General features: G+C 38.8%; 1 protein-coding gene across 3 annotated transcripts in view; it reads right to left on the bottom strand.

Annotated features, from left to right (window-relative positions):
- TWF1 (twinfilin actin binding protein 1) overlaps positions 1-14,729 on the bottom strand; it is a 21,856-nt gene extending 7,127 nt beyond the window's left edge. For 2 of the 3 annotated variants that reach the window (XM_041399070.1, XM_041399068.1), the window contains exons 1-8: positions 14,610-14,729; positions 11,358-11,435; positions 8,604-8,782; positions 7,347-7,442; positions 6,014-6,118; positions 1,440-1,565; positions 1,093-1,243; positions 565-686 (exon numbers count right to left, since the gene is read on the bottom strand). In XM_041399070.1, coding sequence (XP_041255004.1) covers positions 565-686; positions 1,093-1,243; positions 1,440-1,565; positions 6,014-6,118; positions 7,347-7,442; positions 8,604-8,782; positions 11,358-11,435; positions 14,610-14,634 — 882 coding nt within the window. In that variant the 5' untranslated portion in view covers positions 14,635-14,729. The remainder of the gene's footprint in view (positions 1-564; positions 687-1,092; positions 1,244-1,439; positions 1,566-6,013; positions 6,119-7,346; positions 7,443-8,603; positions 8,783-11,357; positions 11,436-14,609) is intronic. The other variant, XM_041399069.1, reaches the window with a different exon arrangement.
- Between the last annotated feature and the right edge of the window lie 6 nt (positions 14,730-14,735).

Genomic DNA, 14,735 nt, shown 5'->3' with positions numbered 1-14,735 from the left:
AAAACATATCCATAGGTAACAAGTGGACCATTTCTGTGGTCTCTGCTTGGGAGGTGAGAAGCAACTTTTTGCATTGCAGTAAAATCTATACAGTGTGAAAAGATCACCTTACTTGCAAATACTTGTTTGCCCCATCAAGGATTCCTAAGATAGCAGTTCTAATTTTCAGAACTGCAGCTTGAAATTATTTTGAAAATCCCTACATAGCTGTATCTTAAAGGAATCTTAAAGGAATTTAGTGTTTAACAACAGTAATATGTTGTGGTCCAAAATACGACACAACTTTGAGTAAGAAATCATGTTAATTCTATAAAGTCCTTCAAAGTACTCTCAAGCACTTCCTTGATGCACAAGAATATATTTGTTCAAGATAAAAGTGTAGCAATTATGAAACAGAGTAAAACTTCCATGACTTAACTTTGTATCTTTAGCTCCATCAACAATTATTTCCTGTTCAGGACAAACTAAGTTACACTTGTCATTGTTTAGACAAGGTGGTGACAGAGACAGTTACAGTTTTCCATTAAGAAGGGAAGACAGGTATGGAGAACCGACTGCACTTACCTTTCTAACTATCTGCATCCACAGCTGTGTTTCTACAATTTCTAACAGTGGACTTTTGCAACTAGAGTAGAGCATTCGTTCTCGTATACTACAGGTATACCCTGGCATAGAGTAGATGAAAACTGCAGGAAAAGAAAACAACAACACAAATCAGACCATAAACACACTCTATCAAAACTGTATCATAAAACCATTTATAGCAAAGAGGCAATGGGAATCAACTATTTAATCTGAAAGCAAAAAATGTAGTGCTGTTCTGGAGCTTTTTTGCTTCAGCAAGTGTTTAATTTCAAACAGAGGATAAGAGAATGGCCACTATCTGTATGTTTTCACATTTATGGGTGCTCATAATCAAAAGGGATAGCTCACTACTTTACAACCATAAGAGCTCTCCTTCACAAGTTCAATTTCACAACCAAATGACTCTGAAATTTATGATCATGCTGACACATCTTTCTCTCTGACTCAAAATTCCTAAGGAATTTGAAACAAGCCAGTGAAGTTTCATATTGAGAAATTTTCTCATACTTATGGATTCCAAATAGTCTCCTTCATGTGTGTGCTTATACAGGAAAAAGTGGTAACGTGCAGCATCCTTTGGAACTCTTTTTGGCAAGTCCTTAAGTTCAGTATCAAGTGTGTTGGCCAAAATAATAGTTTCATTTTTCATATCAATTTGCTGTAAACAAAGCAAACATGAATATAGTTAATACACAAAAAACAAACCAGAGAACATGACAGGATGGAAAAAAGTTTGGATTAATATAATTCAAAATAGTAATTTGTCAGCATACTACATCAACACACATTGTTTAATATGTGGGTAATCTATATTATACTCATTATTAAAAAACATTAAAATATTTTATACTTGCCAGTTGCACATAATTGAGTTTCTTATTTTTCAGTTTCTCCAGAGCCTGAATAGCTTCTTTAGCAATGGGGAATGCTACTCCTTGCAGTGTTTGATGCTTGGTATCTACACCAACATCTGCCTGTACCTGGAACACAAGTCAGTTGAGTTGTTAAAAGAAACCTCTGCAGGCATTTATTTGGTTTCATACAATGACTGACAATGCATTTCATATGGTTACACACAGAGTTAGCAGTTGCTATTCCAAAAATAAACCACCCCAAGAAATCATCCCCATATACAAAAGATTTGCATTTTTAAATTTACAGGTGATGTTTTTTTGCTAGCCTGCAGAATTTCATATCTCTGAAACATGCTCTGTTCTGCTTAGCAGAGCAACAAAATCATGAGAGGGAAAACTGGTTCAAATGTCAGTGAAGAAGTCTAAGTCAAAATCTGGTATAGAGATACAATAATCCAGGAAAAAAAAAATCTTGATTTTCATATGCTGTGCTATACTTTTGAACTGAAAATATTCCTTATAAACTTTGTTACAGCTTTAAAAAATTTAGATCAGAACAAAGACATGATTTCCAGGGAGTCAAAATTTTTCAAGGAAGAGAGAAATTATGAGACAAACTGGTCTTCTAGAAGGAAAAGTAAAGCTTCTACTCTTCCCTCCTCCTTTAACATACTCCCCCAAATAGCCTATACCAAAACCAAAGCAAACAAAACAAACAAACAAAATCCTTTTTTTTTTTTTATTTCTAGAAGGTCTACCACAAATTAAAAAAACAAAAAAATCCAGGACAAGCTAGACAATTATTCATAATCCAGTTATATTAGTGTCAAATTCTTGGAGAGAACAGTTATTTTAAAGCTAAAGTTAAAGAATTTATGTTTATCTTAGCATTCATTCAGTTTCTCTTAAAACGAGCTCTGGCCTCCAGTCTTCTTCAGTCTTAGTTTATTGTCTAAGTACTGTTTTTCTAATATATTTACTTCCTTTTTAAGTTTCACAGTTACCTTTAACATTAGTTATGAAGCTGCAAAAGTCAAAAAAGTGTATCAAATGGAAAGCGTGGACCTTTCCTCCCTAGATCTATCAACTAGAAGATGCGTAGCTTTATTAAGAAGAGATGCTAATAAAATATGAAACAAACTGATAAAAATTTAAAAACCAACACTTGTGGCAACACTTACTTATACTTCACATTTTAAAGAACAGCCTGTCAGCAACAAGAAAAAACAAAAAGAAGAGGTGGAGAGCTTACTTTGCACAAGGATTGATAAATTTATGAACAAAGCTATAGAAAAAATGTTTTGCAAAATATATATCTGCATCAAAGCCTGACTGACAAATGTAAAATAGGCATAATGAAAATAATAAACCATCATAAAATATCATACTCTAGAATCCATATTAAAGTACAGGTAGAAAATAAGTACTCCAAACTTAAAAACAAGCTGCGAAGTGTGGAGATACACAAGGGAAGAGAGTAACCCAGTGTAACTCCAGATATAGGAAAATGAACAGAACCACCTAAGGCACTTAAGAATCCTTAAATTCCCACCGCTAAGATTTAGTTAGTAATGGTTGCTGAGTGCTGGATAAAATGGCAGACGAAATTTCCTGTGAATAAATGTCAATATATGCAGGAGGAAAAAAAGCCTCTTTTTCTACTTGTATGGTGACTGGGTTGAGCAAGACCTTGCATGTCATTCTGACTAAATCTGAAAATAACCCCAAGGCAAAAAATAAAAAACCCGAACACTCCCCATCCACAAATGAAATGTTACAAATTGTTAGAAAAAAGAGTAGAGAACAGAACACATTGTTACGCACTGTAGATATCAGTAACATGCCTGCATCTTGAATACCACATGCAGATCTGGCTTCCCCATCCCTCCATCTCATAAATTATATAGCAGAACTGGAAAAACTGCAGAGAAAAGCAAAAGGATCAGAAGTATGGAGTGCTTTGTTTAGGAGGAAGAACTACCCAGATTAGGACTTGTCAGCCTGGAAGAGATAACTGATAAGGAATACAACAGAGGTCCATGGATAGAGAATCATGGCACAGTTGTGGTTGGAAGGGTTCTCTAAAGGTGATCTAGTCCAACTCCCCACCCAGAAAGCAGCAATATCTTCAAATTCAGAGCCCCATCCAACCTGACCTTGAATGTTTCTAGGGATGGGGCATCTACCACCTCTCTCAGCAAACTCTTCCAGTACCTCATCACACTCACCATAAAACAAATTCTTGCTCACAGCCAATCTAACCTACCTTGTTTTAGTTTAAAACCATTCTCCCTTGTTCTACTGCAGCAGGGCCTGCTAAAAAAATCTGTCCCTTTATTTTTTACAAGCCCCCTTTAAGTACTGAAAGGACACTAAGATTTCCCTGAAGCCTTCTCTGCTCCAGTCTGAACAACCCCAACTCTCTCAGCCTTTTGTCACAGGGAATATGTTCCAGCCCTGTGATCATTTTTGTGGCCCCCTTCTGGACCCACTCTAACAGGTCCATGTCTTTCCTGTGCTGAGTACCCCAGAGCTGGATGCAGTGTTCCAGGTGGAATCTCACCAAAGCAGAGCACAGAGAGGATCACCTCTCTTTACATGCTGGCCACACTGCTTCTGACGCAGCCCAGGATATGGCTGGCATTCTGGGATCCAGAGGGCTTTATCTAAAGGGAGGGGGAAACTGAGGATTGACTGAATGACTCTTTTTTGCCTTTGCCATACTATCTGTAGGGGTATCAGAATAAATTAGAGATTCTAGAGAGCAGTCAGTGGCTCTTTATATAGTATTTTGTAAGCTGTGGAATATGCTGCCACAGGACCTGTGGCCAACAAAACCTTTATGTGGATTTATAGAAATGACAAGACTAGATGATGGATGAAAATCCCATTAAGAAGAATTATATAGTAAGATGTCATCTGCAAATGCTGAGGCAACAGAAGAGCATTTAAGGTAATTATGGCCTTCTTGCCCTCCTCCTACATCCTTTCTAGATTTCTGCTGATCTCTCAAGGACTTGAAACAGACTAGGTGATCCTTTGATCTGGCCCAGTAAAATATTTCTTAGGGTAATTATGAAAGAATATACATATGGAAAACTTTTTAAAATCAGAAAGCTTTTAGTTTTCTAAGTCTAATTACAGGCTTTGTAGTGGTGGAAACAATGAAGAGAAAAATGACGTAAGTTAATGTACTGTGACATGTTTCAAAGAAAGCCAAAATGGCAGCAATATATAATTTATGTGTCCCTGAAAAGCAAAGGTATTGCTGCTGAAATTTCAGAACACAAAGATGTGGTTTGCACAAATCACCTTCTAAACACATTGTATGTAGTACATACACTAATACCAGAAGTGATCCCACAGAAGTTTTACATTCATTACTGTTTTTTTTTAAAAAAAAGCTGATGAAGTCAAATGCAGTATTTAATGATGGTGAATGTATTTCTGCACTGAATTGTTAAAATCAGACATGAAAACTAACAAAAGACACCACTGGGGAAAAAAAAAAAGTCAATAAACAACAAAGTTGCACCAAAAGCACAGTAGGGTAAAAACAAAAGATACACAGCTGTATTTAACACAATGGCTGCCTGGTATCCAGCTGCAGAAAGAAATCATACTTCAAACACATGTACTACAGCTCTAACATACAAGTCTAAAGAACAAATAAGTTCAGTACATGACCTATTTTAATATACATCTGATATGAACAGTGTTCAAATGAAGGAAAAATGTGATAAAAAGAATCCTCTGAAACTTTTCAGTCACTAGCTAGGTGGCAATCATCAATTTTTTTGGTTAAAGGCATTTGATAGAGATTTTTCTAAAAAGTGTTTGTAGCATAAGCAAATCAGTCTTTTAAAGTGATCAGCTATTTGGTTTGGATTTCTGTTTTATTTTTATTGGAATCCTCTTCCCTTCCTCTCTGTCTTAAAGAAAAGTGCACTGGTACGGGAAACTGTGCACCTTTCCTCTAAAAATAAGGCTGCTGAAATACTCCTGGCAATCACGCACTGCAATAGTTGCTATTCTGTGTTTTCTCTGCAATTTCTGCCACCATGGGAAACGCATGGGGGTCATCACATGTGGACAATGACTGAAGTTGGAAGACATCTCCATAGGTCACCCTGTCCAAAGACACTGTTCAATCAGGGCCACCTAGAGCCAGTTGCTCAGTTGTCTGTCCAAACATCTTTTGAATATCTCCAGGATGGAGACCCCATAACCTCCCTGGGCAACCAGTGCCAGTGCCTGGTCACCCTTCACAAAGAAGGACATCCAGTGATGCTAAAAGCTAAGGTTGCAACAATTAAGCTCTGCAGGTGCCAGGCCTCTGATTGGGACACTGGGCCTTCCAAACATCGTGAGATCACTCATGCCACTTCAACTCCAGCCACCATCACCCTGCAGTTTCAACCCACTGAGAAGTACGTTTATATGCTCATCCACTCACACTTTCTGAAACTTTCCATTTTCTGTTCTGCCTTTTTTTGCCCTAGAAAGACATTTCCCTACAATACATTTGGAACTCTGCACCATTTCCCACCCATGCTTGAAGACATTTTAGGTACCTCTTTAATCTTAATTTGTCGAAGTTCCTCTTCTGCTGCAGTCAAAGGTGCAGGGGAGGATTGTGATATCAAGTATTTTTTATATCCATTCAGTGAAACATCATCCTGAAAACACAATATCAATATTTATCAGGGGTTTTTTAGAATTTTAGAAACTTTTCTTCAGTGATTTTCTATGTAGCATTGCAAAAAGTAGTTGCCTTCCATACAGTTATGGTCATTTTATTTCAATATTCCAATATTCCATTATGTCTTGTTTCAGAAGCCCAGAGGTATCCAGGTTAATACATATGAATTAGCAGGTGGGACCATAATAGGGTTCCACCACAATAACAGTGCTTGTTGCAACCAAACCATCTTTAGGTTTAACAAAATAAAGATGAAGTAACCCAATGATGCTGATGATCAAGATCCCGAGTGAGATCAGCCACTTGAACACCTTGAAGAAACTGTGATTTTCACACAGATAAGCATTAAAGACCAGCAACAATTAAGAAGTTTATAAAGACACTGAAACCAGCAATTTAGAGATATATAAACTGTAACATAATGAGCCTGGGAAAAGTGAGTTATATCAATGTCATCTTCCATGTGCCCCAGGCCCATTCTGAAATAACAGTAAGACAGATCTAATGCTCCTTCCTTAAAACTGAGATGAAAGCTCAGATTTGTAAGGCTAGACACAAATTCCACATAATATATAGACTGCTAATGGTTTGGTGCAAGTGGCAGTGAGAGACTGGTTGATTGAACAGACAAGAAAAAAATAACAGGATCCCTACCTGTAAACCCTCTTAGCAAGTCAGTTATCTACTCGCCTAGAATACAGCCTCTTCACGTTTGTTAGAATAATGAAGCCTCCATGACAGGTTAATGATAAATATAACACATTATTTACTCACTGAGCAACAGAATTATTAGTCTCATGTCCACCACAACAGCCCATTTCTCTTTCACAGCTTTTTTCCCATTACAATATCCTCTATTCTTCCCCAAACCTCCAACTCCTTCCATTCTATTAGAGAACTCATGCTCATGCAATGAGATTAAGAGATATGCCTATTATTCTTAGGTTATTTAGTTTTCATAATCATTGAAGCAAGGACTTCTAAGCCTGATTATGTTAACTATACCTATTAACTTGTTCAACTTTACCTATTACCAACTATACCTATTAACTTGTTCAACTTTAACACTTGAATAATACATAGCTTTTAACTCTTTTTTGCCTTAATCCAGAAAGACCACAAGCAACTCACATTCATACCAATAACATCAGCTATTATATTCAGCATTTAAAGTCAGTGTCCTGACTTTGAAAAGAAAAACATACCTGTACTGTTCCAAATACTTCATCCTTAATATGGCCACCTCCAAATTCTTTCTTAAGCGTTGCTCTGGTTGCTGCATACAACATTTTTTGACGAACCTAGCATATAATAAAACAGTAGGTTTTTGGTTCTTTTTTTAAATTTTGCTGTACACAGAGAATCCAGTATGTTGGTGCACCAAGTCCATCAACAAACATCTTTCTTGAACAAGTATTTCAAGTGTTGAAACTGCACTGTAGAGCTCTGAATCATGATACTTACTTATACTATTAAATTCACAAGGTCATGATACTATGTATTATTATCAAAGTGACTTCAAAACTGAATTGCAGCCTTAGTTGGAGTATGAGCTTTTTTTTAAATGGGAAAAAAATCAACATAATCGTTACTAATTTTAAATGGGAAAAACCACAATTGTTTGAATCTTTTGTCACCTGGTCTGTGTACTAATGGATACAACAGACAGCAAAAAAGCAGACTCATTATTACTTTTGATTTGATAGTGACTCCAGATAGTTATGGTTCAATTACAGAGTGGAAAAATTACATTTGCTCCCTATTAACTTGTTGTCTAATATAGTCATTTACTCCTGTCTCAGTAGTCCCACCTTCCCTCTTTATTTCACCCTCATGTTATCCTCTCCACAATACTTCACCTTTTCCACATAATTGTTGGTGTCTTATTATTTCCTAACTGCTAGTGAATGTAGTAGGAATACTGGAACACCTTTGCTTTCTGCCTTCCCTTATCCCACATTCCCAGAACCAGTATCCTAGTTTCTCGTAGAAATCCTTAATTCTGACCTCAGTCCTGTCCCATGCTCTCAAACCACTAAGAAGGACTGTATTCTGTGGCACAACACATATCCACAGGTGCCATCTGGGCAGCCAGCAAGCCAAACAGAATAAACAGCTTGAGCTCAACTATAATTCTTCTCTATATGAGCACCCATTAAGATTTCTCTCCTATATCTTTCAATAAATTTTCTGAAATCCTGACAGTAAGACAAACAGGCAAAAAAACTGTATTGTGTCCACCAGTCAGGCTAAAAACATTGGATCAGCTGTACTCCATCTAGACCTACAGATCTGCTCTTTCACCATCTTAAAGAAACATTTTCCTAGTTTTCTTCTGGGAAAGTAGGAGGAAGCTGGGGAACGCTTCATTCCTCAAACCCTCTTCCTTCATATCTCAGATTCAGATCAAATAGTACTGTTGAAAAATCATTAACATGAAGCCTCTGATGACTGTTACTTACAGGAGAGTGATCAGGTGACCATGCAATGAAGATCCATTCATATCCTTGAGCATTCTGTGAATCTAATCTGTATAATATATAACATGGTTGCTTGTCTTCAAGAAGGGGAAGGACAAAGGAATCATAATCCTTTTCCCATGATCCAACTGGCTGCCTAGAGGATCCCACAACAAGCTGCTCTAAAACCAATAACCAAAGCTACAGGTTAGCAACTATACAGTTAATAGTGTCTGTCAAAATTAATAATTACAATAAGAACTTAATTGGACACTTAATTGTTTATAATTATGCCCAGAAGAATGGAAGACAAGAACAGTCAGTGTAAAAGTGGGTGAATTCCTACAAAGGTTGTGTATGTTCAAACCCTAACTTACTTTAACCAAAATTCTGATAGTTGAGAAGTAATGTGCTGGTTGTCATCAAGTTCTTTGATCAGAAGTGATACTACTGATGTTAGTTTCTCTAACATAATGTACACATAAGGGAAATAAGAACTGTATTCTAACAGTTAGTTTATTTTTTAATTTGGAATACTTAGGTATAAATAAGAGTAAACTTTCAAACTTTAGAATGATAATTAATGATGGTCTTGGTATCACATAATTGTGTTTGTACTCTTTGTAAGGAGTCAATAACTCAGTTACACAGTGAAAAGAGTTTGGAATGAATATCCTTGCACTAATCACTAACTTGTCATGTAAGTAGATAAACCTCTTTCTAATACAGCTTCAGAGCTATGGTCTCTTTAAATTACTGAAGTTGTTTATTATGTATAATTGGTTTAAGTCTGTACAGAATACTTCAATGGTATTTAATTATGTGAACAGCTGTAGCAACAAGATTTTTCTCTTATTTATACATCACATTTCAGTTTCCAAAGGAAATATTAGCATACCGTCTTACAAAACATTTATCAGCTTCCCAAGAAACACTAGCCCGCACAAGTGGAATAGAAATACCTTGTTTAAATGGGGTCCTGCAACAGTTTGAAGACCATCATAGTAGCTAGTAGGTAGTACAGATCACCTTTTGAGAGTCTAGGGCTTAACTTACTAAACTTCACACAAAAGTACAACAGCACACAAATGCCTCTACAGCAAAACTTCAAGCAAAACATTCCACCACAGTAGCTCACAGAACATGAACAGCTCAGGGCAAGGGTGTTTGGCCCTTCTTTGAATTAGACACAAAGTACCTGAACTACCCGAAGTTGTACATCTAAACCAAGGGTATTCAGAAAGTACTTGCCAATTCTGAACTCTAAGTGGATTTATACCCACTTGGATTTAAGATACAGCCAGAGGAACTTCATGCCCAGCAGCAAATCTCTTATTAACTCAGATTAGTAAAACACGATTTGAATTTTATCTGTTGGCTATTATCTGTTCCTTAAAGCTCCTGAAGACAGATGAGGCAACTGCCCTTCTTCCAGTATACTGGGAGTTTTACAGATTTCTTTTTGAACTGCAGAAAATACTATCAAAGACTGGATTCTGTTCCTTATAGAGAAGAAATGCATATACCTATAGGTTTATATCTATATATATGTGTATACACATGAATACATATGCACAAAAATTTAAAAATAGGAAATTAAAAAATAGGGAAAGTATTAAATTTGTATCTTGTTTCTAGGCTTCACTTCATATTATAAGGTAGCATATACACAAAAGCATATTGTTTTGCCTTGCTCAATGGGAAAAAAAAAAAAACCAAAACAGTGGTTTGTCAGCACTTACTTTGTGCTACTGAGACTATCACAAAGTCCTGCCTGTAATCTTAGTACTCCCACTGCCTTAAAGAAACTTATCTTAAAATTTTGGAGGACTTCCTAAGAAAAGCAAACACAAGGAAGGTAACAGTAGGTTATTTACCTACCAATGAAAGTGTGTCTGTGTATGTATGTACATGTAACATTCTCCAGCTAACAGATTTGTAGTGTACTGTAAATGAATGATGTCTAAAACAAATGCCTTCAAAGTGGACAACTGACATGCTTGAAAAGATGGACTAAAACAAGAAATATCTTATACAATGAATCAACATTGCTATTAAAGAATATAAAAGCAATTATATAGTATGTCTTTCAATGTTTGCAGCCTATATCCCTCGCCAAGAAGTTCAAAAATCAGACTCAAGTTCTGATCAAAAGTATGTAATTTTCTATTTATACATATATGTTGAGATTTAAAAAACAGTTTTAACTTTGAAAATCTAAATAAAATCACAGATTTATAAAGATATTTTCTATGTAGCCAGATTACTACTTAAGCATCTGCTTTAGCAGGACTTTCTATATGTACCACTTTCATCTACCTTTTTAACCAGGATATATCAGTATAAAATTTACAGTTCTACATCTAAGGTGACTGGTTGTGTAAGACTAGCTCTCTGTCTAGTGAAAGTAAACAGTGTCCAAATGCTACACAGGTGTGGAAATTTTCATTTCCTCTATTCTTTCTTTAGTAAGAGATAAGAATAAGCTTATTTATACTATCCACAGAAAATACACAGCAGTTCTTTGTAAAATATGAAATTACATTTGGGAGAAAAATTCAAATGCAAAAATACAATAGTATTGTAGTAAAAAAAGCTTAGGATCACCAAAATCTAAATTTTACCTTTTGTATATGAAAACCTTCAGTAACATTAAGTTTGGCAGAGTTCTGTTTTTTAAACAATTGTACATGTCATAAAAAAAAAAATAGGAAAATATCTAAAAGAACCAGAAAAAAAGAATAAAATTTGACTAACCATTGTCAATGACTATTTTTAAAAGCCTGTATTGTCCATTTCTGGCTCCAACAAAGATGTCTTTAACACTTCCACTAGCTGCAAAAGAAAGAAAATAAAAGTAATCAAATTAACACATTTCACTTCCCTAGGACAAAGAATATTCATGAGGGTAAGAACAACACTGGGGAAAATGTACAACTGGCCCTTTGCTACAAAGTTGGACAGCAAAACAAACCCAGGAGCAATGCTGCTGCTATGCTACACACTGTTCCAACCATCAGCATACCACACAAAGATGAAAAGCAACATTACAAAACAGCCCTGCTTTCTAGCATACCAAATGATCTTCAACATTGTGAAAATTACAGGTGACATCATATCATCAATCTCATGTTTCAGAGTTAACACAATAAAAATATGACGCATCTCAAATTGCAACAGCTTCACGAAGTCTGCAGGCTTAGCACAAACTTTCAGACAGAAGCTTTATGCCTGCCAGGAAAATGTTAGAGCTTGTCTGGCTGAAGTGATGGTCTTTCCTGAGAGCACCTCTCTGCAGAGTACCAGTGAAACCTGCCACTCATTGCTCATCTTTCATACCGCCTTATCTCCTTCTATGGTTGACAATGGTTGTCTTGTCTCCTTCTAGGGTTGATTGTTCAAGCCCCAACCTACTGTAGCAGGATAGCTTTACAGTGAATTTACAAAGTAACTAAAATATGTTACATGTTTGTAACATAAATCACATTGACACTATACCACCACCATGACAGACTCACTTCGGTAAACTGCTCCTGACTCACATGAAGACCATTCTTATCTCAACTGCTCTGCTAAATAATCCCAGTGCAAATCAGTTTAATTACACCAGAGACAGAGGCTTTTAAGGATTTACTGAAAAACATTTATTGCAAGCTGGTCCTTTAAGTAATCCCATAGGGCAGAGCATAGCACCAGCAAAACAAACATTAAACCAGGAAACAAATAAAATGGATTATTTATAGTCAGGTTGAGGCCAAGTGAACAGATGGGACCCAGCAACATTACTGCCCATACTCAGAACATTTTACTTTTATGTTCATCCAAGTGGTGCCAGCCCCATCCTGAGAGTCCAAAATGGCATGTTAAAAGAACATGTTACGCAAACAACTGCAGTGGGTTACCAGTTCAACCCCAGTTTCATCCTAGCTGTCATCTTCCCATTAACCAGTGCAGACCCTCATAGTAATTTCCTGCCAGCTTTTCTAATCATCTCTGTTGGTCTTCACCATTCCATTGGGCAACCAAACATTGTGCCATTTATTAGACTTTTTGTTCTCCCAGAACATTCTTCATCCTCTTCTTGTCTATTATCCTTTTGTTCCTTATTCGCTCATTTCAACAACACTACACATGAAAACAAGAACAGAATACAGCAGTCTCTACACCAATTCCAGAACTATGGCAGTTTCCTGAAAAAATATTTTGAGGCACTTGTGAAGTCAGCTCCCTATCAAGTGATATATGGGTTTTGTTCATCATGAAGGTTTTTAAATTCACAACAGTGATATTATTTTCTTCTTAAACTTTCTGCATAGCAGAGGGCCACAGAATCAAAATCTGGGCTTATTTCACAACTATTTTGCAGGGAATATTATCTTAAAATTATTTAGAAGACTGTAAACCCATTCAATTCTATTTCCCTCCTACAGTATTTATCTGCACTGGTCTGTTTAAAATGTCCAGTCCTTTTAGCAACTGCCTGGTACATATCACTGTGCCCATGACTTCATTTCTGTTTCCAGAAAAAAGCAGCCCATGCTGCCAAATCTTGTAATTGTTTATGAGTGACAGTAGCCCGTTTGTAGCTAAAGCCAGCAATGGCACAAGTAGAGCTATTCCTCTTCCAAATAGCAGAGGCTGATGCTTTGCTGCAAACAGGACTCCTGATTAGTGTCTGTGAGGCAGGTTCCCGAAGGAAAGCTGCCGAGCTCTCTACAGCTCTCCTCAGAGGACAAATGATTCTCAGACATGAAGCAGAGCCGCAGAAGAGGATTAGCCACTCTTTTGCTTACAATAAGCAACAGAGTATTCTCTTCTGCTCCTCCCTGCCAGCATCGCCAGGAGAACAAGGATTACAATTTACTAACAGGTTTCCCCAGACTGGGAAAAAAAAAACAACAACATTCCAGGTGCACCTCTAGTCTTAAAAGAAGAAGCTGCAAAAAAGACAAAAGATTGGCATGCAAAGGAAGGAAAACAAGAGAGGGAAAAGAATGCAAACCACACGCAGCTAATGAACAAAAAAGGGCATAGAAGAGCAGCTAAGGGCTGCCATGGCTGGGACAAAAGTCACCTTCAACAATAAATACCGGAGAGCAGGCAAAGTACATGGTACTAGTCACCAAACACGCAGATTGCAGAAATCCAGACAGTAAAACCCGATCCCTCCATAATCCTGCTATATAATCCCTGCTTAGCAATTCTGTGATTCAGGGGAACACGCTAATACTGCGAAACAATACGCTGTCTCCTTCTAATTGCTCCTCGCACCGTCCAAGGCCTGGAAACACGGGGAAAAAGGATCCCACATACTTTCCCCCTTTTTGGCCTCCAGTGATGGGCTTTATAGTGGACTCTCCTACGCCAGGGCTTCTGCTCCTCCCCAGGCTCTCGCTCCAAGGGACCCAGCAGCGACCCCCGGCACTTCCCGTGCTGTCCAACCCATCCCAAACTCGGTACAGCGACCCCGAGCAGGCGACAGCCCCCGGCTCGACGCTGACTCCGCCGCAGCAGGAAAACCTGCGCTGGGGGAGCTACCTGAGCCCAGGCGGGCCGTGCCTGCCATTCATGGGGCTCTGTATCGAACACTTTCCTCGGGCGGGCTCCCTGCCTCTCCGGGGCGGACAGGCGCGCTCCGCTGGGCCGATAAACCCTGCACGCTTCGCCTGTCTGGGAACGGAGCTATGGGTTCGACGCCGAGGAGCCGTGGCCGCCGGGGACGAAACCAGCAGCAGTTCCCCCGCTCTCTCGCCCCCTCGTCAGCCCGCGGCGCAAAGGACGGGCTCCTCCGGCAGCACACAAAGAGCGCACTAGTGGGAAAAATCCCGCCGGGAGCGGCCCGCTAAGCGCCCGGTGCGGCCGCCTGCCCCCGCGCCGCGCCCCGACCCGCGGAGAAAGGCGCTCCGCCCGCCTCCCGCCCGGCTAGCAGGGCCACGGGGGGGACGGGGCCGGCTGTCATGAGGAGCAGTGGGCACCGCGGAGCGGAGGTGCGCGGAGCCCCGCGGGTACCTTGGATGCCGGTCTGGTGGGACATGTCGCACCGCGCCCGGGCACCGCCGCCGCCGCCTTCCCGCCCGCCCGGCACGGCCCGGCCGCGCGCACGTGACGCGCCGCCGCCACTCAGCGGCCGGGAGG

The sequence above is a fragment of the Onychostruthus taczanowskii genome, unplaced genomic scaffold, assembly GCF_017590055.1.
Source record: "Onychostruthus taczanowskii isolate IOZ18803 unplaced genomic scaffold, ASM1759005v1 scaffold153, whole genome shotgun sequence".
NCBI lineage: Eukaryota > Metazoa > Chordata > Aves > Passeriformes > Passeridae > Onychostruthus > Onychostruthus taczanowskii.
The sequence above is the reverse complement of the archived record's forward strand: the minus strand, read 5'-3'. Positions and strand labels throughout refer to the sequence as shown.